Source organism: Sceloporus undulatus, chromosome 6 (assembly GCF_019175285.1).
Source record: "Sceloporus undulatus isolate JIND9_A2432 ecotype Alabama chromosome 6, SceUnd_v1.1, whole genome shotgun sequence".
Lineage (NCBI taxonomy): Eukaryota > Metazoa > Chordata > Lepidosauria > Squamata > Phrynosomatidae > Sceloporus > Sceloporus undulatus.
In genome coordinates this window covers 15,908,828-15,932,763 of record NC_056527.1, presented here as the reverse complement: position 1 = coordinate 15,932,763, position 23,936 = coordinate 15,908,828, and the positions used below count along the sequence as shown (strand labels likewise).

At 38.6% G+C, this 23,936-nt stretch overlaps 1 protein-coding gene across 1 annotated transcript in view; it reads right to left on the bottom strand.

Annotated features, from left to right (window-relative positions):
• Nucleotides 1-23,936, bottom strand: part of LOC121934496 (phosphofructokinase, platelet) — a 73,338-nt gene that overhangs the window by 32,877 nt on the left and 16,525 nt on the right. Inside the window, 7 exon segments of the mRNA XM_042475058.1 lie at nt 5,190-5,285; nt 5,976-6,084; nt 6,172-6,216; nt 7,929-8,094; nt 10,152-10,341; nt 11,984-12,061; nt 22,285-22,358. Coding sequence (XP_042330992.1) covers nt 5,190-5,285; nt 5,976-6,084; nt 6,172-6,216; nt 7,929-8,094; nt 10,152-10,341; nt 11,984-12,061; nt 22,285-22,358 — 758 coding nt within the window.

Here is a 23,936-nt window from a genome sequence, read left to right as displayed (position 1 = left end):
AAAAAAAGAAGTTCCAAATATCAAGTTCAAGAACAGAAAAGCTGTATAGAAACTACTATATCATTTTGTTTGAGCTATGACTAGTAATCTTTAAACTTTTAAGAATGCCTACAAGGCAGAAAGCTTCTAATAAGTTCAGATTCTCTGGTAGGCAAAACTAATCTCTTTTACACAATGAAAGAATGGCTAGAGAACAATGTGAAAGAAATAAAGATGGCATTACTGAGAAATTGAACAGAACAAAGGCAAAAGCAGGGGGAAAGGAAAAAGTATGTGCATGATTGGCAAAGATGGCTCTACTATATCTATGTCAACACTATGGAAAACTGTCATTTGTCTTCAGCTTGAAGGAGTATTCCTGGTAAGAACTGGAATATGATAGTTGGGTAATGGAAATTTAATTGTTGGACAGTTTCACACTACAAAGAAGAGTACTTATTAACCATCACACAAAGCTGAGGAAAATATATATGTATCACTGCATGTACATGTGTGACAACTATTCAATATACAGGGCAAGATTCCAGTCCAGTTCTTGCTACTACCAAGCCAGCTCCAGTTAACAGTTCATTGGTGCAATTCTTTGGATCATTTGAAACTTCCTATATGCAACAGCATACAAAGCATACTATATATAGTGGTTTCAATATACAGATCTCTCAGTTCAGGAATTCTTGTCTACATCTGAGGAGTAGGGAAAAAAGACAGGAAAAAGTCCTTCTGGTTGGCCCCAACAACAGGTGAGTTAAATTCATTTTTAGAAGGAGAAAAAATGTTGGCAACATAAATTGTTAAGAATTAGGACCAGGGGATAGTTGTGTCTATCAGAGTATGAATTTCCACCATCCTTGCAAACACACAGAGAAAAATACCACATTGTGCTAATGTAGGTTTATGACCTCCTCATTATTCACGTAGACGTACAATTATCCTACTCATCTTGGAACAATTTTTCAACACAGTCATAACTGATGAGCTTTATCCTTTTATAGCATTTCTGATTCATTGTCTGGCTGAAGTCCACAATTAAGTGTAACAGTTTGTTCTGAAAGGTCTTGTGGCTAGATCGTGCTAAAACAGCTAGTTTTGCAGCACTGCTGATAGATAATAAGCTGGGATAGGCTAATCAGACGTTCCTTTGGATAGTATAACAATGATTGAAAAAACAATAGATTGGGAAATGTATTCAAGGTGGCAAAAGAAGAAGAAAAAGATTTCTTTTCTCTATTTCCTCATCATTTCTATTAACAGTGCTTTCTGATATTTCCCAGGAGGGGGCGGGGAACAAATGCCAAAAAGGAAACACAGTAGATCAACAAAAGCTGGACGATGCTGAAGGTAACAATTGAGTCAAACTACACATTTCATGAAAACAGGTTCAGTAAAAGCAGCAAGTGGTGTTCCAATCAAGATGGGGGTGTAAAATAGGATGGTGAGAGACACCCACTTTAGCTAACAAATGTGTGTTCAATTGTAAGAATGTATGGTACAATATGCACTTAAAATATGAGTGGTTTGGTCCAGAAAGTAACAGTAAAAGAATAGATACAGTACATGTAACAGAGCAGTTCCCTTGGTTATTTTGACTGCGATTCCAAGCAAAAGACTTAATGATCATGGGTCCATGAGTCATAGTTCAATGCTCAAACCGTTCTCCGTACATATATATCTTATAGTCACCTGCCAATTTATGGCAATCCCATGAATTTCATACGGTTTTCTTAGGCAAGGAATATTCAGAGGTGGTTTTGCCAGTTCCTTCCTCTAAAATATAGCCTACAGCACCTGGTATTTACTGGTTCTTTCATCCAAGTACTAACAAGGACTGACCCTGCTTATCTTCCAAGCTCAGATGGGATCTGGTGCACCTTTAGGGTATTTAGGCCTATCCACAGGGTAGCGAGGTTGAATTCAAAGTGGTAACATACTACAGTGAGCATGTAACTACTCTGCATTATTCTGGCTGTCAATATGGTCCTAGCAGATGGGGAAGAAAATTTTGGTATACTTTCACTGAGATTTTAAAAATCAAATAAAATCTAAGACATCCCTCAATCTAAGGGATATTTATTATTAATTTATTATTCACGGACTATCTCTGATTTTGTGTACTTTATTCCCCCCTCCTCTTTTAGGTCCACTGTTTTGTTTTGCCTTGTTAAATAAAATTGAAAAAGAAATCTAGAGGGAGGCAGAGGAGAAAATAATCTCTTCACAACTTAACAGACAAGCATTTTATCAGATGTTTACAAGCACAGATTAACAAATTGCTACTCACAAACTAAAACTCTCTAAATGGATGATTTTCAATCCCATGTTCTTTGGTGTGTGCTCACTGAGGACTTCCTTGTGTCAAAATATTTCATCAACTAGTTCTATAAGCTCCTGAACATTGCTCTGGGCAGGTATATAACTCACATGGACTATACAGAAACCACTCAAATAACAATGGCACTAATCTGCTATAATATTGGCATTTTTCTTTTCTTAAAAACAAAGCAAAACAAAATTTGGCAATTTGGTTCTTTACTCCCTCCATCTGAAAAAGAATGGGGAGGATATTCCTTTCCCTGCCATTTATTGGCTCCGTCTGGTTAGTCCAACTTGATAACAGCGCTAATGAGTACCATTGCCCTTACAATAATAATCAATGAACTGGAAGAAACCAATGGTTTATGAACGGGCTGCCAAAAACGTCCAAGCATCGGCTGCCTAGATATTAGTTGGATATTGTAATTCTTGCAAAAAATGCTCAGTTAAGTAGATATTGGATTGACAATAAAAGGGACTTTTTATGTTCTCTAGGAAGAATATGTACACAGGACAGTTTAACAGTATTCTCTGGCAGCAAGCTAATCTTGCTAACAAAGGACCAGCAAAGCCCCTGCAGATGATTAATGGTTAACAGCTAAATTCCAATTTTCCATCAATATAAACTCAGTTAAGGATCTCCAGAATCCTTGTGTCAAATTAATGAGTCATCCTGAAATTGGTGAAAATTGACATTCCAGAATCTGTCACATCTAAACTCCTAGAAGGCTCTGAACAATAAAGTATGAAGGAACATCAGAAGAAATCTTGTCTGACATCCTATGAGAATATTTCAAGATGTAATTCCGAGAATATGAAATCAATTTAGATCCCATGCCTGTAAGGCTTGGCTTCAAATGAAACTGAGTGACAATGTCATTTAGAGATAAAGACATTATTATAGTGTCTGCAGTGGGAACCTTTGGCCAACTGTTATGAGTAAGATCAAAACTGTTTCCATAGGGTGCATCACAATTGAGTCTCAACAGTTCCTACAGGCACTATTGAAACGGTATGCTCTAGTTTTATCTTCTCTCTAATATTAATGTCTGTCAGTATAGACTTTGCCTTAGTTTCAGGCAGGTTTTATACAGAATGGCTTGGAGAATCTCTAACAAAAACTTCCTCCCATGTGTACATACCAGCACATACAAAGAACACATACTTTGTGTTCATGAATAATACAGGAGTTGATAATTTTCAGTATTTGTAGTTAAGAGCTATTCTATTTCCAGACATAACTATGGCCTTGAAGTGTATTATACCCTAAAAATCATTCTGCATCCCAACACATGGTCAGGATCTAAAATGCAGCTGATGCCATCTGCTGATAAGGACTGAAAAGCTAAGCAGAATTGACACCCAGATATTGCTGGGGCATTAACATAGAAAATGTGTACTTCAACACTTACATCCTGTATCTAGATTAAAATTCTGTGGAGAGTCACCATGGGCAGGAAGAACAGCTTTAGCAGCAAGATACTGGCCACGGGCTCCCAAGCAATCATTACACAGACAGATTAGAAAGACCAGAACAACTCTGGAAAGTTACTACTCTGAACATTAATCCATCTCATGACTGAGAGGTTTTGAAAGTTATCTGCCACCTAGCAGTCAAAATTAAACAAAACACTTTCAAGCATTGCTTTGAGCAGTTGAACAAAGGAAAGGTTTTCAATACTACAAAAATCCCTGGCCAATACAAAACTCCCTTAATGGCAATACTTGGGCCAGAAGAGTTTTGGATTTTAGACTTTTTTTTTTTTTTTGGAATATTTATGAGATATCGTGAACATGGGACCCAAATCTAACCATGAAATTCATTTACTTCTCATACACATAGCCTGAATTTCATTTTATGCACAATATTTCCAATGATATTGTGCATGAAAAAAATTGTGAACATTGAACCATCAAAAAGCAAGGGTGTCAGAGTATCAGCCCCCCCATGTAGATGATTTTGGATTTTGAAATATTTTGAATTCTGAAATACTGGATAAGGGAGACTCAACCTATATCCTGAAGTTTCAAGGATACTATCAAAACATGCTACCCAACTGGTACTCGTTGAAGAGCTAGATCCCTAGGAGCTAAAGTTAATGAAATTGTTCAATAGACTCTTCTAAAGCAAAGGAAGACAATCTGCCTTTCTTTGCTTTAGGCCCCATGTGGGCCTCAGCCTGTCATCATATGGAGTGCAAACTCCTCTGCAACTGATCCCTTTGGGCCTCTGCAAGACGGATCTGACCCCTTCCTTAGCAACATGTTAGTTAGAAGTAAGAGGGTGATAGAGAAAGGGATGGCAGAGACAGAATCAGAGTTGGATCACCTATCTTTGGCTCTGGCTTTAGCACTACTTGCTTCTGACTTGTGATCCATGACAGGTTATTTCTGATGGAGTTCAGCCTTCACCACTGTTTTAAATCTGTCTCTCTTTAGTTAGAGTTGTTTTGTTTTGTGTTTTAAATTACAGTCGGCCCTTCTTATACACAGATTTTTTATACACGGATTCAAGCACCCACGGTTTGAAAATGTTCAAAAAAGTATAAATTTACCTTGATTTTCCATTTTTTATAAGGGACGCCATTTTGCTATGTCATATTTAATGAGTCTTGAGCATACACTGATTTTGTTATATAGGGTGGATCTTGGAACCAAACCCCAGCGTATAACAAGGGTCTACTGTATGCATTTTTGAAAAGGCAGAAACTAGACTGCAGCCTTACTTACGGGAAGCACATAACTATTCTAAGACAAACATAAAAAAGGAGGGGGACAATGTTCACAGAGGGTATACATGAGCTTTAGACTACAAGGAACAATAGCATTAATTTGTTTATAACTTTAGGAGGAGATATGATTGGCAGCTTAATACTTACATCCTTAACTTGTTCTGAAGTAATTGGTTTGTTATGGGAATCAATGGCACCTTCCGCTACAATTATGATATTCAGCCTTTTCTTTCGAGCCCGGTTCTAGAGTAAGAGAAACATAAGAAAGACTGAAGCAAACCACTGAAGAACAGACTATGGCTGTATTTAGAAGGTTTTTCAAACTATTTGGTCACAAGCCAAAATAATTTTAATAAAGCATAAATAAATGCAAGTGCAGTTACCCTTGATCACTCACTGTACAACAGACATTGCAACAGACACTAAAGCTTTAAACTCACTTGTTGCACACCTTTCAAAAAAACTCTCTACCCATGAAATCAAAAGTGAGGGAGAGGAATGGATGTGTGTGTTTTGTTTTTGCTTTTTTTTGGCAAAACTGTCCACTGTAAGGGCAGGACTCGTGTATCGTCTTGCACAAACAGTGCAATAATTTGCATGACTATTTTTTCAGTACCCCAACAGGATTCCAGACTTTAGAACAACCACACCTGTTTGTGAATGAGCAGAAATCACCCTGTGGAGCCCTGTTCCGCTGTTATTTTTTATGTAATTCTCAACATACACAAAAGTGGCCAGAACTGCTTTTATACTGGGCTACTTTTAGTTCTTTTTCATGAAACAGCTCCCTCATCTTGGTTTGCAAAGTGCCTTTTAATAACCAGAAAGCCTTATTGCCATTAGAGATCTTTACACAGGTGAAGCTAGGGGAAAAAAACTCTAAGGAAGCCCTGAAGTTTTCAGAAAACAGCTTGAAAAACATTTAAAGATTACCTCAGAAAGCCTAGCACACATGTGATCTTCCCATCCTTCCTCTGGTGGATATTCAGGAATAAAGACATAATCTGCGCCACAGGCTAAGGCACTAACTAGTGCTAGGTACCTGAGACGGAGTCAGAAAATCTGAATGAGCACATGAACAGCACATTTCTTCAATTTTTACTAAAAGGGTGCTTCTAGATGTACATACCCACAGTGTCTTCCCATCACCTCCAGCACAAATGTCCTTTGATGGCTATTTTAAATAAAAATAAAAATAAAAGAAAGATTAACATCAATGCAACAACAATAAATTATCAACAAGATATTACTGAAATGTACAAGAAGCACTAGAGAGAGAAAAATAAGTCATTGTTTGGCACTGCAGACATAACACATATGTTTTTATGTTCCCATAAACTCTCCTTTACTCGTTAAATTCTGATCTGCAGCAAACTATTATTTGCCATTATAATCAGAACAAGCAAAGTGTTCTTTGTGTTTCTCTCCAAAATTAGGATTGCAAACCACTATACATTACACAATGGTTTAATGAAGTTATCTTATTTAAGAGAGATAAAAGTAGTAGAAGAAATGGTTGCTGTAGCGCTGTGCCTTCAAGTTAACTCTGACTTTATGGAGACACTATCCTAGGGTTTTCTTGCCAAGATTTATTCAGAGGGGATTTGCCACTACCTTCCTTTGGGGCTGAGGGAGTGAGATTTGCCCAAGGTTACCCAGTGGGTTTCCACGGCTGAACAGGGATTTGAACCTTGGTCTTCCTGGGCCCTAGTCCAAATATTTTCTCCTTCTTTTGTTAATTTGCAGAGCTCAACTTCAGAAAACAAAAGCAACACTGAAACAGTGACCAATAAAGCACCTGATTTATGTGAAGCAACTTCCCTCTACTTCTTTTGTACATCTGAAAGTCATTTTCATACCACTACATATGCCTGGTAAAGTGACAAATACCAGTCAAAGTGATGACAGGGTTCAGCTGCTGTTCCTAGAATCCAGAAATGCCTTCTGGAGCTCCATTTCCATCTGTCCAGACAATGTCAAATGCAACAAACTCACAAACAAGCTGTTTCCACATCTCATGGATTTCAGTGGCATTTAAGAAAACAAAAACACACTATGGATGACATTCAAAACCCATGGATTTAGAAATCCTAATCAAAAGTTCAAACCTCGTTTCTTGTTATTAAAATCTATTCTTTTCATATGCAGTGATAAATCAGAATAATTAAAAGAAATAGATGTTAATCTTTTCAATTTCCATGCCAAAACCATAGTTTAATATGAAGTTATTAAACTTCAGACTTGTATGTACTCCCAAGTCTGAAGTTTAATAACTTCATATTAAACTATGGTTTTGGCATTATGTCCAGGTCAGCAATAGTAAGAAGTTGCATTAGAGTCATATTTTCATGCTAACTCAGATCATCTGTTGTTATTGTGTGCCTTCAAGTCGTTTCTGACTTACAGTGACCTTAAGGCAAAACTATCACAGGGTTTTCTTGGCCAGAATGTCAGTGAATTATGGAAAAACTTCGATATGTCACTTCTGTGACATGAAATAACACCTGTAGCCATTTTGAGAGGAACTGTAGAGAAAAGCAGTGGTATTTGGGTATAGTAAAGGTTTCTGAGGTGTTTGTGAGGGTGGAGGTATTTTCATGTGCTCCCATGCTACTGAATGGCTTTACGTGTGATTTGGGGGCAAAGTTTTGGGAGCCTGGGAGAAATTCACGGGTGACAAAACTGGGATCCAAGGGGGATATGTGCCCTTCGGGCTGCACTATTGCCTTCAAGAAAATCACACTGAGCATCCATGACCTTCACAGCTATACCAAGTCTTCCTTGAAGATACTAACACAACTGAACTGCAAGAACATTCCTTTAGACAAGTTTAGATGCAACACTGTGCAGAGAGTAGTAAGCAAAAACAACCCCGCATGAAATTACCTTTGAGCAGTGGTCATGATGGCATCCACAACCTCAATGATTCTGTGCAAGGCTGAGTCAGTGCCAATAGTCATATCGGTACCACAGAAGTCATTGTCAATGGAGCCAACCATGCCCACAATATTGAGGTAAGCATACTTCTTAATAGCCTCTTCATCAATCTCACCTGCAAAGAAAGCAACACAAAATATACATCCAGAAGTGTCTGACAAACAATCCCATCTACTCTCACATGAAAATAAACAGTTGCAGAAAAAACATTTCTTACAGTTTTTGTGGCTGTAAGAGTTGAGTTCTCAATTTAGATAAAGAAAGAAAAAGAAACTTTAAAACACATGAATTTTTTTCATGGAATGCTAACTTACAGGTACAGCAGTTAGAAGAGAATGGCAGGTTTAAAAGATCTACTGCTTAGTGGTTGTACACATATGTTTTGCATGTCAAGGGGTTCAAGTAGATGTTCTGGCACTTCTCCTCAGTACCTTGGAGAACTGCTGCCCATTAGTCTAGAGAACTGATTTGGTACCAGGTAGCTTCATATGCTCACAACCATCAGACAATGTTATGAGCATTAGCAAAAAACATGCAGACAAGACAACACATGTACAGACCCACCACACACACACACACACACACACACACACACACACACAGAGGCCCTTAATATTAAAACAGATAAATTTTGCTTAACCACACAGATATAATCCAATTGATTGCCTCTGGACAACAACAATATTAGCAACTTGATCAACCTGAACTGATTCCACGAACGGAATTAAGATGGGATTTTACAATGGGATTAACAGGGGATGACAATGAGAATTTGGCACTTAGAATTTACAATTCAATCTACACTGGGCTGAATGAAGGTGCATCCATCCTACAACTTAGACATCCCTTGAACTGGCTGATGAAAGTTAAGGGAAATTTGTCATTACGGGAAATGTAAACAGGGTGAGGTTTTTGCTTGATAGTTAATGGTAGCAGCCTTCCTCCCCTTCACTTCATTCCCACAAAAAGAGCAACACTTCCATTGGGCACTGTCCAGGTTGAAAGGTTCAGCTCCTCAATGGATAATTGATTTTATGCCAAAATAACTCTTTTAGAACTCGTCTATTCAGTTCTAGCATATTCTGACTGAGAAGACAACATTTTAGCCCTCCCCCCGACCTCCATCTTGAGGGGAGAGAGGCAGGCAGGAAACAACAGGCCTCCGCCTGCCAAGATGAAGAGCCCTCCCCCCGACCTCCATCTTGAGGGGAGAGAAGCAGAGTTTTGTTTTTTGTTTGTTTGTTTGTTACTTGCTTTGTTGTATATGCATATGTATGCTGTAAACCGCTTTGATCATAGGAAAAGCGGTATACAAATAAAACATATTATTATTATTATTAAAAAGTTAGACTGTACGGCAGGGAGAGGAATCACATGTCTGAATGTTTTTGCATGTAAAACACTGGAATATGAGGGAGAAAGAATAACGTACTCTCTCCTGATTATAAGGCAGTTTCATACATACATAGGCCTAAACCCAACTGCCAATCCCTTCTGGAATACAACCACTGAAATAATGAGATTTACTGATTTGCCATTCAACAGTCGATTAAATGAGCCAAAAGTAGATGGGATGAAGAATTGGATTTGGGCCATGAACAACACACATAAACACATATAGATTGTGAATGAGAGAGAGACAGAGAGACAGACAGAAGGATACAATGGGCAATAAGAATATGCTGCCAATTCTCATGGTAGCAAAAATGGCTTAAGGGGTGGAACAACAGAAGAAAAGGGAAGAAAAGCTTCTTAGTAGAGTGTTTTTTCCATCCCAAAAGAGAGTACTTTTAGCTCTCTCTTGCCTCATCATGTGCCTCAGATGCCTAAACAATGAGCATGCCTAAGCTCTTAACAAAGAGTACAAAGTTACTAGGGTCTCCTTAAGATTGTGATGGTTGGAACTGCCAACAATCAATAAATTTAAGAGATGCAAGGGGGAAACAGTATCACAGCCTCTCCCTTTTTCTGAATGTCTTCCTTTCTTTGGTCAATATTTAAAACAGAACTTTGAGCTGGTTGTATCACTAGCATGTTCTTATGAGTGAACAATGAACATTTCTTGGCCAAATCAGATAACAGCTTGGAATATGTGTTCTAGTAACATGAGATTATTTTTCAGTGTGAAAGTACTGGTATTCGCACAAGCTTAACAAGGGCAATATAACTTACCCTGCTTTGCCAACTCGTCTAACAGTCCACTCCATTCCTCACGAAAGAGATTAGCACCTGTTAGGCTGCCATCTCCTCCAATCACACAAAGGTTAGTGATTCCACATTTAACCAAGTTGCAGGCTGCCTTCAAACGACCCTCTCTGGTCCGAAAAGCTTTGCAACGTGCGCTCCCAATAACTGTCCCTCCCTGCAAGAGAGAGACAAAGAATCAGTGTCAAGAAGCTCAATCTTCTGAATTAGTGTCAAAAGCTCACTCTTCTGATTTCACTTCAGTGGTTCTGGGCCATGAGCTTGAGCTCAACAAGTTTTACATGGGCAGTCTTTGCTACTTGGCAGTTTTACTACTCCTTTCACCTAAAGAACAACTGTTACCCGTGTGTTTCACCACAAAATGGCAACATATGGCTGTAGAAGCTGCAGAAAAACAAGGAAGTTGGTTATGATCTGTAGATCTTATGCCACCTAAGCCTGGTGTCCACTGTCAATACCACAGAAGAACAATACTTACAACAAAGTTGTGGCTGGGAGAAAAATCAATCATTTATATTGAAGAAACTTTCATCCCATTTACTTGGCTTACATGTAGGGCACAGTATTTACTGTCACGTGCTTGCCTGCAGTGACTAAAATTAGTGTCAGCAGTCAGTTATATATAAACTTTACTTAAAGATAACAGGCTGGATAATAAAGCAATTGCTACTGAAGAGTGAACAACATGAAGGGCAAGCTTCATGATAAGTAGTACACTTGCTACTCTATAGGACACAGTAGCAGTTCTCTCCAGTGGAATTCCCTGATTTGGTTTCACCTTGCAACATTACTGCATCATAGCTTCCTTATTCATTTACTTGGTATTCTCTCCCCTATACTTTTAACACTAATTTTGCTCTTTATGCAAAGAGCAGGGGGAGATGAGAAAGTGAGAAAGAATCAGTGTATCAGACGAATCTTATGAAAGAGAAGATCTGCTGTGTTTGTGCAATTAAGAAAAAAACCATAAACCCATTTGTTGAACCCTTAATCACATGAATGGCACTGACTAATATGCTGTCACCAATAATAATAATAATAATAATAATAATAATAATAATAATAATACATCTATACATATAGCAGAAGTGTGTGTTAATACGTATAAGAAAAACCTGCCATGGTACTTTCTCTACCGAAATTGTGCCACGTGTTGACTACATAGTACTCCTTTCTCCTTTCTGAGGAAAAAAGAATCAAAGCTGTGCCCTAAATATGCCCCCAGAACAAGTCCTATTTACTAGGGCACTAGTACTCTACTTGTTGAAAGGCATTTCTTGGCACTAGCAATACCATACGTGATGTGAGTCACAGCAGCCTAGGAAAGGCCAAAGAAAGCAGGAGAGAAGCATGAAATTTTCCCACAACCGACGCACAGCTCAAAGCAACATAAAATTAGTTATTAACAATCATAAAATGATTCATACTAGGACAGGAAAATTTAAAAAAGGGATAAGGAGACCAAGCTCAAGCTTAACTAACCCCCATATAAATTGCATTTCTGCATTTCTCTCTCCTAGCATTCGCCTGGGAACAAAAATATAACATGATAGCCCTGCAGGCCATATGTGCACTGGAAATTCTGTGAGGTGACAGAAGGCAAGAATCCTAAATATGCATAGTTAAGAATTACTTTCAAAGAATGATGCACAGAACTAAGACATAATACTCACGCTGTGCAAGGTATATGATTTAATTGTAATGAACTTAACCTTCAGCCTTCCGGGGGGGGGATGATTTAAAAAGAACATTAATTACTTAAATACTCACAAACACATTATTCTCAATTCAATACATACCACTTGTAGGATGCTTGAAACACTTTCCCAGTTCACTTCGACTATGTTCTCACCTCCATCTACCATGCCTTGGTAGCCCTGTCACAAAAGAAAAACAATTTTGGGGAGCTTAGAAACATGTACAACTAAATGGTATTTAAGATAATACAGTATTTGCATCGAAATCTGTCACAAAGTACGACAGGCAGGTAGCTATAAGCATGATCTCATGAATTATAAAACAGATGATTTGAAGCAAGATTTCTTTTGCTGAATATTGGTAGAGAACTTATCTTCTACATACAATAGATTCATTTTTATTTTTTTATAAAGGTGAAAAAAATATCACTTTTATGTCAGCTCACTTGGGCTAAATATTGGAGAACAACAACACTGTTGTTATTTAACAGTGTTAAAACCTGGACCTTGCATGCTTCTACTTAACACTCCAGCACTGGAAAGATAAACATTCACCATCTATAATTCAATACTAAGAAGGTCTTACTGCATTAGTTAGATACTAACATGTATTTTATAGAAGTAAATGTCAAGAAAATATATTCTTGGAAAGATGATCAGTTTATATTAATATATATGCTCAACCATGTCCATGTCATATGTACTCCACATAACTTCATGTTTCTTTTTCTTTTTTACTGTACACTTAAAATCCAGTATATAAAACAAATCTAGACAATGGGCTCTGGATTCAGACACTTTTAGTTCAGAATTTTATGGTGCACTGATAAAAATAAAATAAAATAAAATAAAATAAAAGATTTAACATTTGCATTGATAACCTGGGAAGAAGACAGCAATACTAACAAAATGAATAGAGGAACAGGGCTAACTTGATCAGATTTTAAAACATTCCAAAAAGATGGATAATTAAATTGAATAAAGGCTTTCAACCTTGGCCTTTCTACAGATCATACAATAATAATAAGGGCTCCTTGCTTGCCAAGAATGACTAGTGAAGATAGATGCCAATTGCCACATATGGCTAAGCATTGGTAAAGGCTTTGATAATTAAGCTGAGACCCAGAGCAAATTAGAAATCATAACCAGTGTGATGGTTAGTATATGACCTGTAGAGCTTTCTATCATGTTATCATAAATATGTAAAGTTTTTCTTTCCACCTATGCATGTTTTTGCCAAACAACAACACTGATTTTTTTAAAAAAATAATAATAATGTAATACCACCAGGAAGTGCTGTGTGTGACAGATTATTATTATTATTTACCATTGCATTCACATGCTTCACACGGTCCTCCTCTCAACATTTATCTCATCGAAAACCACTTTGTAAAGCAGTTTTGGCTAAGAACAAATTTGACTGAGAGCCCCAAAGTAAGTTTCCTAAGTCAGCAAAGATTTGAACTTTATACCAAATCTAACATTCTAACTATTACACCAAACTGGCTCTCAGATCAGTGTTTATGATATCAAGTCAAGGCAGAAGTAGAAAAACAATGCAATGGTAAATATGATTAACTTGAGTAACACAGTCGGCCCTTCTTATACACGGATTTCTTATACACGGATTTCTTATACACAGATTCAAGCACCCACAGTTTGAAAATGTTCCAAAAAAGTATAAATTTCAAATATCAAACCTTGATTTCCCATTTTTTATAAGGGACACCATGTTGTTATGTCATTATATTTAATGGGACTTGAGCATACATGGATTTTGTTATACACAGGGGATCTTGGATCCAAACTTCAGTGTATAACAAAGGTCCACTGTACAAACATGCATCACACTTACTTTGCATATTACACAAATGAACATAATATGCAAAATATTGGAGGCTACTCCAATTTGGGAACCTGGTATAGCTTACAATGATGTGTTTGCTCTAAGATCATCCATAGTATCTGGAAGGAATGACTCCATTTTTTTCCAACACGGTACCAATCAGTTGAATGTATTCGATGTAATGCTTGAGTAATTACTGTTACCAACATCCTTTTCAATATTTGTTTGTTTTTAAAAGCTTTGTTGTTGTGTGCCTTCAAGTCCCCCCCCCCAATTTATGACGACCCTAAGGCAAACCTATCATGGAATTTTGGGGGGAAGCTACATTGAGAATATTTACTTTTGTTGTTATTTACTGTCAAATCAGCTTCAATTCATAGCTACCCATAAGCTGAGTGACTTCCATAAGCCCTGGTCATCAAGAACCCTGCTCAGGTCTCTAATACCTTTTATACCTGACTATAAGTCTACTTCATGTATAAATCAAGGGTAGGTTTTGTGGCCAAAATGATGGATTTTGATATGACCCTTGGATAAGTCAAGGGTAAAACTTAGGGGCATGTAACAAAAGGATTTAAAGGATGAAACAAAGGAAAACAATGCCAAAGAAAATTCTAACAGGCATAACTGTTTGTGTTCCCACTAAAGGCTAGATGGCTGATAGTGTAAATTTAACTGGCATGTAACAAACAGTACTATTGTGTGGCTCTGCAGTTCCTTCTCTTTATTGTTTAGGGAGGACTATTAAGTTCCACAAGATTTTTCTGTGGGCACTTGTTACAAAAACAAAACCCTTAAGCAACTTCAATGAAGTCAAAAAAGCTTCCTCCAGGAACAGTTTAGGAAGAAAAATAATGGTTTCAGCAATCAGCATCTCTTTTCTGTTTCAAAAGCTGGAAAAGTACCTCCCACAAAAAGACATTTTAAAGAAAGCTTGCAGGAGGAAGAGGGGTGGTGCAGCATATTGGCCAAGTTACAGAACCTCCCCAGTTTAGATCTCATGTTTGTAAAACCAACACATACATATCGCTGCAGGCAGTATGAGGCAAGCTACTCTCAGGCTTAGCCCTTCCGCAGCAATACAAGAATGGTGACTCATCTACTTCAGAGGACTGTTATTTCATTTGCCTTTAATTATTTCCAGAGGTGGAAGCTTTTTCACACCATACAAGATACAATGCACCAGCTATCATTAGCATCATCTACAGCTTACTTCCTTCCACTGCTGTTGAGTTTGGGTTTTTTTTGGGGGGGGGGGGAGACTACAGTTGCATTAAATCCAGTGAAAATATCACAAATGCAAAATACAGTAAATCACACACACACAAAGAAATAGCAACCCTTCTTAAAACAATGATCAGAGTTACCTTGGGGAAAGTGTGTTAGTATTCTACTGGATACAACTGTGTCATCTAGATATGTGTGTGCCTGTTGACTTATGGTGACTCCATGAACTTCACAGGGTTTTCTTGGACAAAAGAATACTCAGAGCTGGTTTTGCCAGTCCCCAGTTCTGAAATATAGGCCATGTTCAGACTGGTTGAAAGGCCGGTGTGGGGGCGAAACCAGGGCATCACATCCAGATGACGCATGCCCCAACTCTGCCCCCAGGGCACCATGATGTGCATGCCACTACATATGGTGCATGGCGTCATGGCACCCCTCCAGTGAAGGCGCCTCTTCAGGATGCAAAAAGGAGCCATTTTTTTGCGGTTCCTTTTCGTGCCCTGGAAGGGCCGAATCAAGATTGCAGCATGAGGTTGCCACGGCCCTGGTCCAGCTGAAGAAGAGGCGGTAGGAGGCTGCTCCTTCAGGGCTGTTTGCACAGCTCCATAGTCTACAACCTCTGGTGGTCTCCCATCCAAGTACTAACCAGGACAGACCCTGCTTAGTTTCCAAGATTAGACAAATCTTGTGTCTTTAGGGCCCTTTTTTGTCTTCACATACCTGTTTCTTTATGCACAAACTGCTTTCTACACATGATGCAGGGTCAAATATGGGCAGATATCTACATTGTACATGTCCTCTCTTCTAAAGGAGGAGTCCCAAAGAAACTTATCTTTAGGAATTTTCTCTCCATGTTTTATCTTTTTAGTTATTTTTTGACAATGTAATTCAGCCTCACTTGTTGTGTGGCCTTAAGTTTTCTACAAATCCCTTTCCTGGATAATTAAAACTTCCAGTTCTAATAACATAAATCCAGAACTTGGAAAGTTACTTTTGAAATGTAATTAGTTATGGGGTATATAGATTCAAGGCCTTTAAAGTAGTTAACTACCATTATAGCTAAATTTGTAGAGTAATTCCTTTCTTTTTAATCAAAGTATCAAAAATACTTTTTTTACTTTTTAAACAATCAGAAGAATGTTACAAACCACTGACCTACAAAATCAGCTAAGCAATGAAGCCACAAACCCACACGTTCAAAAAAAAAGTTCAGAAGTCACAATATCAGGTTCAGGTTGGGTCTCCCTTGGACTGGAATTCCACAATCAAAAATATTTCAAAAACCAAACTTTTTTCCTGGGTGGCTGAGATAGTGACACCTTTGCTTTACAATGGCTCATTGTACACATACTTTGTTTCATGCACAACGCTATTAAAATATTGTATAAAATTAACTTCACGCTATGCACATAAGGTATATATGAATTCTGTGTTTAGATTGGGATCCCATGTCCAAGATATTTTGTTATGTATGTATGTATGTATGTATGTATGTGCAAATATATTTATACTAAAATCCAAACAAATCCAAAATTCCAAACAGTCCCAAGTATTTCACATAAGGGAGACTCAACCTGTATAGGCATGATGTAGTAAAACTCTACTATAAACTTTGGCCAATTTCCATCATGCCAAGATTGATTTCTGATGTGAAATAGGGAAGTGTTTGTCCTTTTGATCTGTGCTTTCATATTTCCTGGTCTACATGCCACAGCACTGGATTTCTCCGATTATATCCTGGTACCTTCAACAGACACCTCTTTATAATAAGGACATGCATTTTAAAGACATCCTAGCTATAGTTTTTCTTCTACTAATGAAGTAGGCACATAATGGAGCTTCCATCTTTGGAGGTCTTTAAGCAGAGGCTGGATGGCCATCTGTTGGAGATGCTTTGACTGAGATTTCCTGTATGGCAGGGGATTGGACTGGATGGCCCTTGTGGTCTCTTCCAACTCTACGATTCTATGATTCTATAATACAAAAGAATAAGACTGTGTCCTAATACTGTATGCTCCCATTGCCCATTTAGCAGTGACAGTCCTGATTTTATCACAGTGTCACTATTTCTCATATTACTGTTCTGTTTTGATATATGGAGGGTTTTTTTTTAACCTAGGGCTCTGATACTGCATATTTCCAAAGATCTGCAGTACTCACTGTTTTAGCTCCCTTTCCAAACTCACCTGAAATAAAATTTCTGATTATGAGTACAGTGTGTCAGCGTCATATGTGGGCATGCTTTGCACAGCTTTCAGCATATGCTGAAAGCCATGCTGAGAGAAGGGGCAGCACATCCCATAGGGAATAATGGGGTGTGCGCCCTGCTGCGCTGCCACATGCACGAGCCCCATTCATTTAAATGGGGCTCGAGCACAGGCAGAATTCGCTTTATGCGGGGGAGTCCGGAACTGATCCCCGCGTAAAGAAAGGGCAGACTGTAGTTGTATTTTGAATGTGTGTAGATGTACCACCCATTTCAAAGTTTCCATTTCCTGATATCAGTGGTTGAGGTTCACTTTGTGTTATAAGCATGGTTGCTATATTGCCTGCTTGGCCAGATTTTACCTAGATTCTTGCTGTGTGACCTGGTGCCAGTTTATACAATTTTCTGGCCCAGATCCCTGGCTTTCTTTATTTTTTATAAAAAGCACATTATTGGGAAATGGCTGGAACAAGACCTTAATTTGGAAAAGATAAATAAATAAAAGAAAAACAAGACCTACATTACAATTTCATAATACACAGGAGAACCATTACTGGTACAAACTTACGCTGAGGCTGCCCTTTGGTCCATCTACCGCAGACAATATACTGTCTACACCAGGTTCATACAATCTGGTGTACTCCAGGGGTGCTGAATGCAACTCCCATTATATCCAACCAAAATGACTATTAGGGGATGGGAATCACAACCCATCTGGCAACAGGTTGGGAAACCTGGTTACTACTAAGCCACTATACTTTTCAGAATGTCAGAAAACCATAATATGGACCATTAAAATATTATTGGGGAAGCTAGTGCATAAACATTACTAACAACAACAGCAACTCCAAAGAGTTGAAGATGCCAGCCACAGATGCTGGCAAAACATCAGGAAGAAACTCTTATAGAACATGGCCACATAGCCTGAAAAACCCTCAAAAAACTATGGATGCCGGCCATGAAAGCCTTTGACTTCATAACAAATATTACTCATTATAGAAACTTACCACATTCTCCTTAAAAAATTTTAAAGCTACAGTTTTGGTTACTTTTAGCCTGTTACTTCCAAGCTCTGAGGTTAGAGAAATATGGTGGGGTTTTTTTTCAAATATTGTAAAATAGATATTAAAGATAAATGTTAATAGTTTCTACGATGAAAGAGCTTGGGTACATATTCAAAAGGATATACAGTATAATAAAGAAGTAGCTAAGACCAAAGAAGGGTGAGTTAGGCTCCTTTTTTTCCCCCTAGCAGCCTATCTATCTGGTACAATATTTTTGGCAGGAGCTGTTGTGCTTTCGTGTCATTTCTGACTTCTCTATCATGGGGGTTTCTTTGCATGATTTGTTCAGAGGAGGTTTGCCACTGCACTTCCTCTGAGGCTGAGAGTATGTGACTTTCCCAAGGTCATCCAGTGGGTTTCACTGCTGAGCTGGGAATCAAACCCTGGTCTCCAAAATGCTTTAGAATGCTATAGAAGGTTATGAAAGAGGCACTACACATGTGCAAGATAGTGTTGCCAATGTGGTGACTTTCACACAAAAACAGGGACTTTTCAGAGCTTTTCGTTTGATTTTGGTGCCTGGCTCTATTTCAGTGCATTTTTGGTGACTTTTGCCCATTTCAGCTCCAGCCCTGACTCTGAGATCGAGGCTGGCTACAGAGCAACGGAAAACGCTCTCTAGTCTCTCAGCCCCTGACTCCCTCTTAAGTCTAGCTTTCCTAGACTTAAGCGTATTTCCTCAGGTGCATGGGAATTGTAATTCATTGTGGCACCAGAGCTCTTTCTCACAAAACTACAATTCCCAGGGTTCCCTAGCACTGAGCCAGGGCAGTTAAAGCAGTCTCAAACTGGATTATTTCTGCAGTATGGATTGGACCTTGAGCATTTTTAATAACTAAGGTCCAAAACACACTGCAGAAATAATCCAGTTTGTGACCGCTTTAACTCTCCTGGCTCAGTGCTAGGGAATCCTGGGAATTGTAGTTTGTTGTAGCACCAGAGCTCTTTCTGATAGAGAAGGCTCAATGTCTCACAAAACTACAATTTCCAGGTTTCCCTAGCACCGAGCCAGGGCAGCTAAAGCAGTCTCAAACTGGATTATTTCTGCAGTGTGTCTTGGACTCAACTCAGGCTGCATCTTCACTCCAGACTCCAGAGACAATCCAGTTTCATACCGTTTTAACTGCCATGGCCCAGTGCTATGAAACACTGGGAATTGTAATTTGTTGTCACACCAGAGTTTGCTGAGATAGAAGGTTAAATGTCTCCGAAAACTAGAATTCCCAGGATTCCCTAGCACTGAGCCATGGCAATTAAAAGGGTGTCAAACTGGATTTATTTCTGCAGTGCGGTTGCAGCCGAACATGTTTTTATTTGGCACAAAGCTTCCTGGACCCCCTTCATGTCAAAATAAACATCTTAAAGGTATTAGAAGGACTGAAGGATTCTTTGGTTGGTTTTAATGGTAATTTTGAGAGTTGAAATAAGTTCCAATTATTTTTATTCAATTAGGGCTACGTTTTATTGCCATATTAGCATTACGGGACTTTTTGGGGATTTTGCCTGAATATTTGGTGAGATACGGGGGAGGATTTGGTGAGTTTTGGGCCAAACATTTGGGGAATTATCTTCGAGGCTTGTTGGCAACATGTGGGTCACGGAGTCTGCAAAGAAAAACCAGTGTCCCTGGCCCATCAGACTTTGCTGAATTCAAAATAAGTAACTATTTTTAAAGAGGAGTCACCCAAGATTGTAGAAAAACAGCACTGGGTATACAGGGCTAATTTAAGGACTAAATCTGAGACATTATTTTACAGCTTTGTACTCTGACAGAGTTAAGGAAAGAAAACTGCATCCCTAAAAACATGCTTCATTCAAGCAAGGATAGCAAAATATTTATGAGAAGAGAAACTTAAAATGCTGGCATGAGACACTAAATAAAAAGTCCAGTTGCTGTGGCAATACAACAAAGGGACTGTACAGCACAGTGCATGCTGGTTTGCATATTCATGTGTTTTCCTGCTTTTGATAGATGCATTATACAGCAGAGAGGCATTGGCTAGCAACCAACAAAGAACCAGACAGATTAAAAGATGGTTCTTGCACCACCACAATTACATCCATTCAAATATACCATGATCAAAAGCTAGAAGTTTTCCTCACAAATGCAAAGGAATCTTTGTGTGGCTTGTGAAGTGGACTTCTTTGAGGAATTCACACATGCATTTAACACACTTCATTGCACTTTTCTCCATGAGGGAGTTTATGGCATCATGCAAACAGACTTAACTACAAGTAAATCTTTTCAAATGATGCATATACAGATACCACCCAGCAAATTAGATGTGGATGCAGATGTAAAGCATTAGGATTAGTGCTGGAAGACATACACACACAACAGGCCAGCGTGGTGTAATGGTTTGGGCACTGAACTATGATACTGAGAGACCAGGGTTCGAATCCCAGCTCTGCCATGGAAACCTCCTGGATGACCTTGGCCAAGTCACACTCTCTCAGCCTCAGAGGATGGCAATGGCTAACACCCTCTGAAGAAACATGCAAAGAAAACACTATGATAGGTTTGCCTTAGAGTCTCCATGTTGGAAATGACCTGAAGCACACACCTACACACACACACACGCTATTCTCTAATATTCCTAGTGATTCCACTGGCTTAGAAAACAAAGCCAAACCCAGCTTTCCTCATTACCAGAAATATATCCTGTAAATGGGCACTCCTCAGATGTGCATCCAAATGCAGGACTTGACAAAGATGCTCACTGAAGTACACATCCTACTGAAAGTAATGCAATAAGAGCAGAAAATGCCCAGAATTTGATGGTTATTCAATTTAGGCTTCAAATCCCAGAAGTGGTGTTTATGGAGAACAGTGCTTCCAAATTTTGTTAGTTTCCTCAAATAACACATCAAAGTTATGAGGGAAATGCGCACGCAGGATGTCTTCTTTTTGCCCCAAGTCCCTCTTTCCTCTTTTGGAGAAGAATGTGAGAAAAGAAAGGGTAAGAGCAAAATGAATTAGCTAGAAATATTGTTGGGGACTCTACAGTTCTTTTACTTCTATTTCAAGTCCTAATCAGTATACACAAGGACAAATTAGGGTAAAAAATTAAAATTGAAGAAGTACAAGAGAAGTAAAAAGAGAATCCAAGAAAAAGAGGGTTTTTGCTAAAAAGAAATAAAAGTAGAAAAAACAGTCAGAATCTGCTTCAATCATACCTCAGAATCACAGAGTTTGAAGGGACCACAAGGGCTACTCTTTTGCCATGCAGGAATGCAAAACTAAAGCTAAACTGAGAGATGCCTATCTCTGTTTAAAGACCTCCAAAGGAGACCCCACCACAACCTGAAGCAATCTATTGCACTGTCAAACAGCTCTTACAGAAAATATGGTTTTCCTAACGTTTATGCAGAATCTCCCTTTCTGTATTTTGAATCCACTGGTTCAAATTCTAACCTCTGGAGCAACAGAAAACAAGCTTGCTCCATCTTCTACATGGCATACCTTTGGATATATAACACTAACTGTCATGTTACTTTCTCAGTCATCTCCAGGCTTAACATCTCCAGTTCCCTAAGTCACTCCAGATATGGTTTGGTTTCCAGACCTTTGAGCAATTTGATCAAGTGATTTTTTTCAGGGTGTAATCCACTGATTACTTTGGAATGAGACTGTTCCACATTATTATTAGGAGCCCATCAAGTTAGGTTTGGAGGCCAGAAGGCAGCCTTCTCTCAATGAGCTTTATAGCACAGGTCAACTGAGGTTGGGACAATGAATGGACCAGAGTGAAAGAACATGCCTATTCCGTGATGGAGGAGGTACTGAGAAAGGGAAAGGGCAAAAGTAAAAAAAAAAAAAAAAACTGTCTGGAGGGGACAGGAAAAAAAGTCCCTCCTCTCAAGCCATATTTTGCTGATCGCAAACAGTTTCATTGTACTTTCATTCAAGCATGTAATGCTATGGGACAGATAAAGAATAGGAATTTTTCCTGGTTTATCCCTACATCTTCTGCCAACATTCCACATTTTACTGGGGACAACTGGTGCACAGTATTAAATGTTAGCAGGGAATATACATGCAACAAATGTAAATACCAACCTCATAGATAAAATACACCTTTGCTTTGACATAGATCCCCATGCGCACTACCGCACGGACAGCTGCATTCATACCTGCAAAAAAGAAGCAAAGAGAAGCAAGGTTACCAGTGTTAACCAATATTAACTTGAAGGATCTAAATAGTTACATTTATTTAATTAAATTACTTAATTCAAAAAAGTTGTCATGTCCACTGAAAATATAATGTGCAATAGAATCATATGCTGGGTTGCTATAATTACATTGATATTAATCAACGATTGAATCAATGCACTCTTTAGAGCAGTGTAGACCAATAGTGACTATAGTATTCCCATGTAAGATATCAAGACATGGTTGAACACCTGCTGTGTTTAAAACAAAAAGCCACTGAGGAAGTCCCCAAGTCATTACACAGCAAAAAAGGGAAACAGTCTCACTGCATGGATTCAGTATAGATTTGTCACAGCTATTTAGGTGTTCTACTCATAGATATGTAAGGACTCAACAGCCAGGAACATGAAAGAGAAACACAAAGAGGTTTATTTCCAGTAAGGTAAATGATGTGGCAGAGTGAGCCCACATGAAATTTACATGAAGATAATTACTTTTATAAATTTTACTGAAATAATTGTTATTCAAAATTATTCAAGTCTACCTGAAGATAACAGTTTTATAAAGTACCCTTTCCAAACACCATCCAAATCCCACTCTAGCCTCACTGCATTAGTGAAAGCTTTCTCTGTCTAAATTCTTCTAGTTCAGAAGAAAAGTCTGAACTACTAGAAATGGGATGCCAGTAACCTTTTTCCTCTGTCACATGCTGTGATACAGCACTCAAAAGCCTTTTGTTTTGCAATGCATGAGCAACAAAGGCCAGTCATTTGCAACCTGATTTATGAAAGGATATCTGAAAGTGGAATTGTCTGTACTAGCTATGCACCAGTAAGTAAGTGTCCCTGACCCAGATGAGACATCTTTCTGGCCCCTGTTTTATGTTAGCACCATTTTGGCAGCTTGATAGCCCACCCACAGGACTCCACAGCAGCGCTGATGGAACCCAAATCTTCCTTTTGGGATCACATGCACAAACCAGTGACCAGGATGACCCAAATGTTTAATCTCATCAATGGCAATGAACTTGATTATAGCTGGTCCTTCTGAAAGGTAAACTATTGTTACATATTCTCTAGCTGTCCAGATTAACAGGACCATCCTGATTAATCCTCTGCCATCTCCCTTTTTCCAGCTGCCTTTAAAATGTCCCCGTTTGTCTTTCCTCCTCCCACTTTCCCACTCCGTCCTGGCTTAATTTCAGGTGGTGCAAACTAAATTCAAACTGCAAAAGTAGTTTGTACTCAATTAACTCAGTGGTGAGAAAGCAGAAGGGTGGAAAGAGTCTTGCCTTTTCCTTTAGATTTAGGCAAAAACAAATTACTGCAGCCTCTCCTAACTTGTGTGTTCTTCCTCATTAATAACTTTCACCATCTTGACCACTGTCTGTTGTTGCTTGGCCACATGTGTCTCAATTGTCATCTGCAAAATGTTGGAGGGTATACTCTTAAATAAGAAGGTTCAACCAGTCATCCAAGCTGAGATTTCATCTATTCATGAACTCCCAACTTGATTAGAGTGAGCATATTTAAACGCCTGAAGGTTTTATATATCCTGAA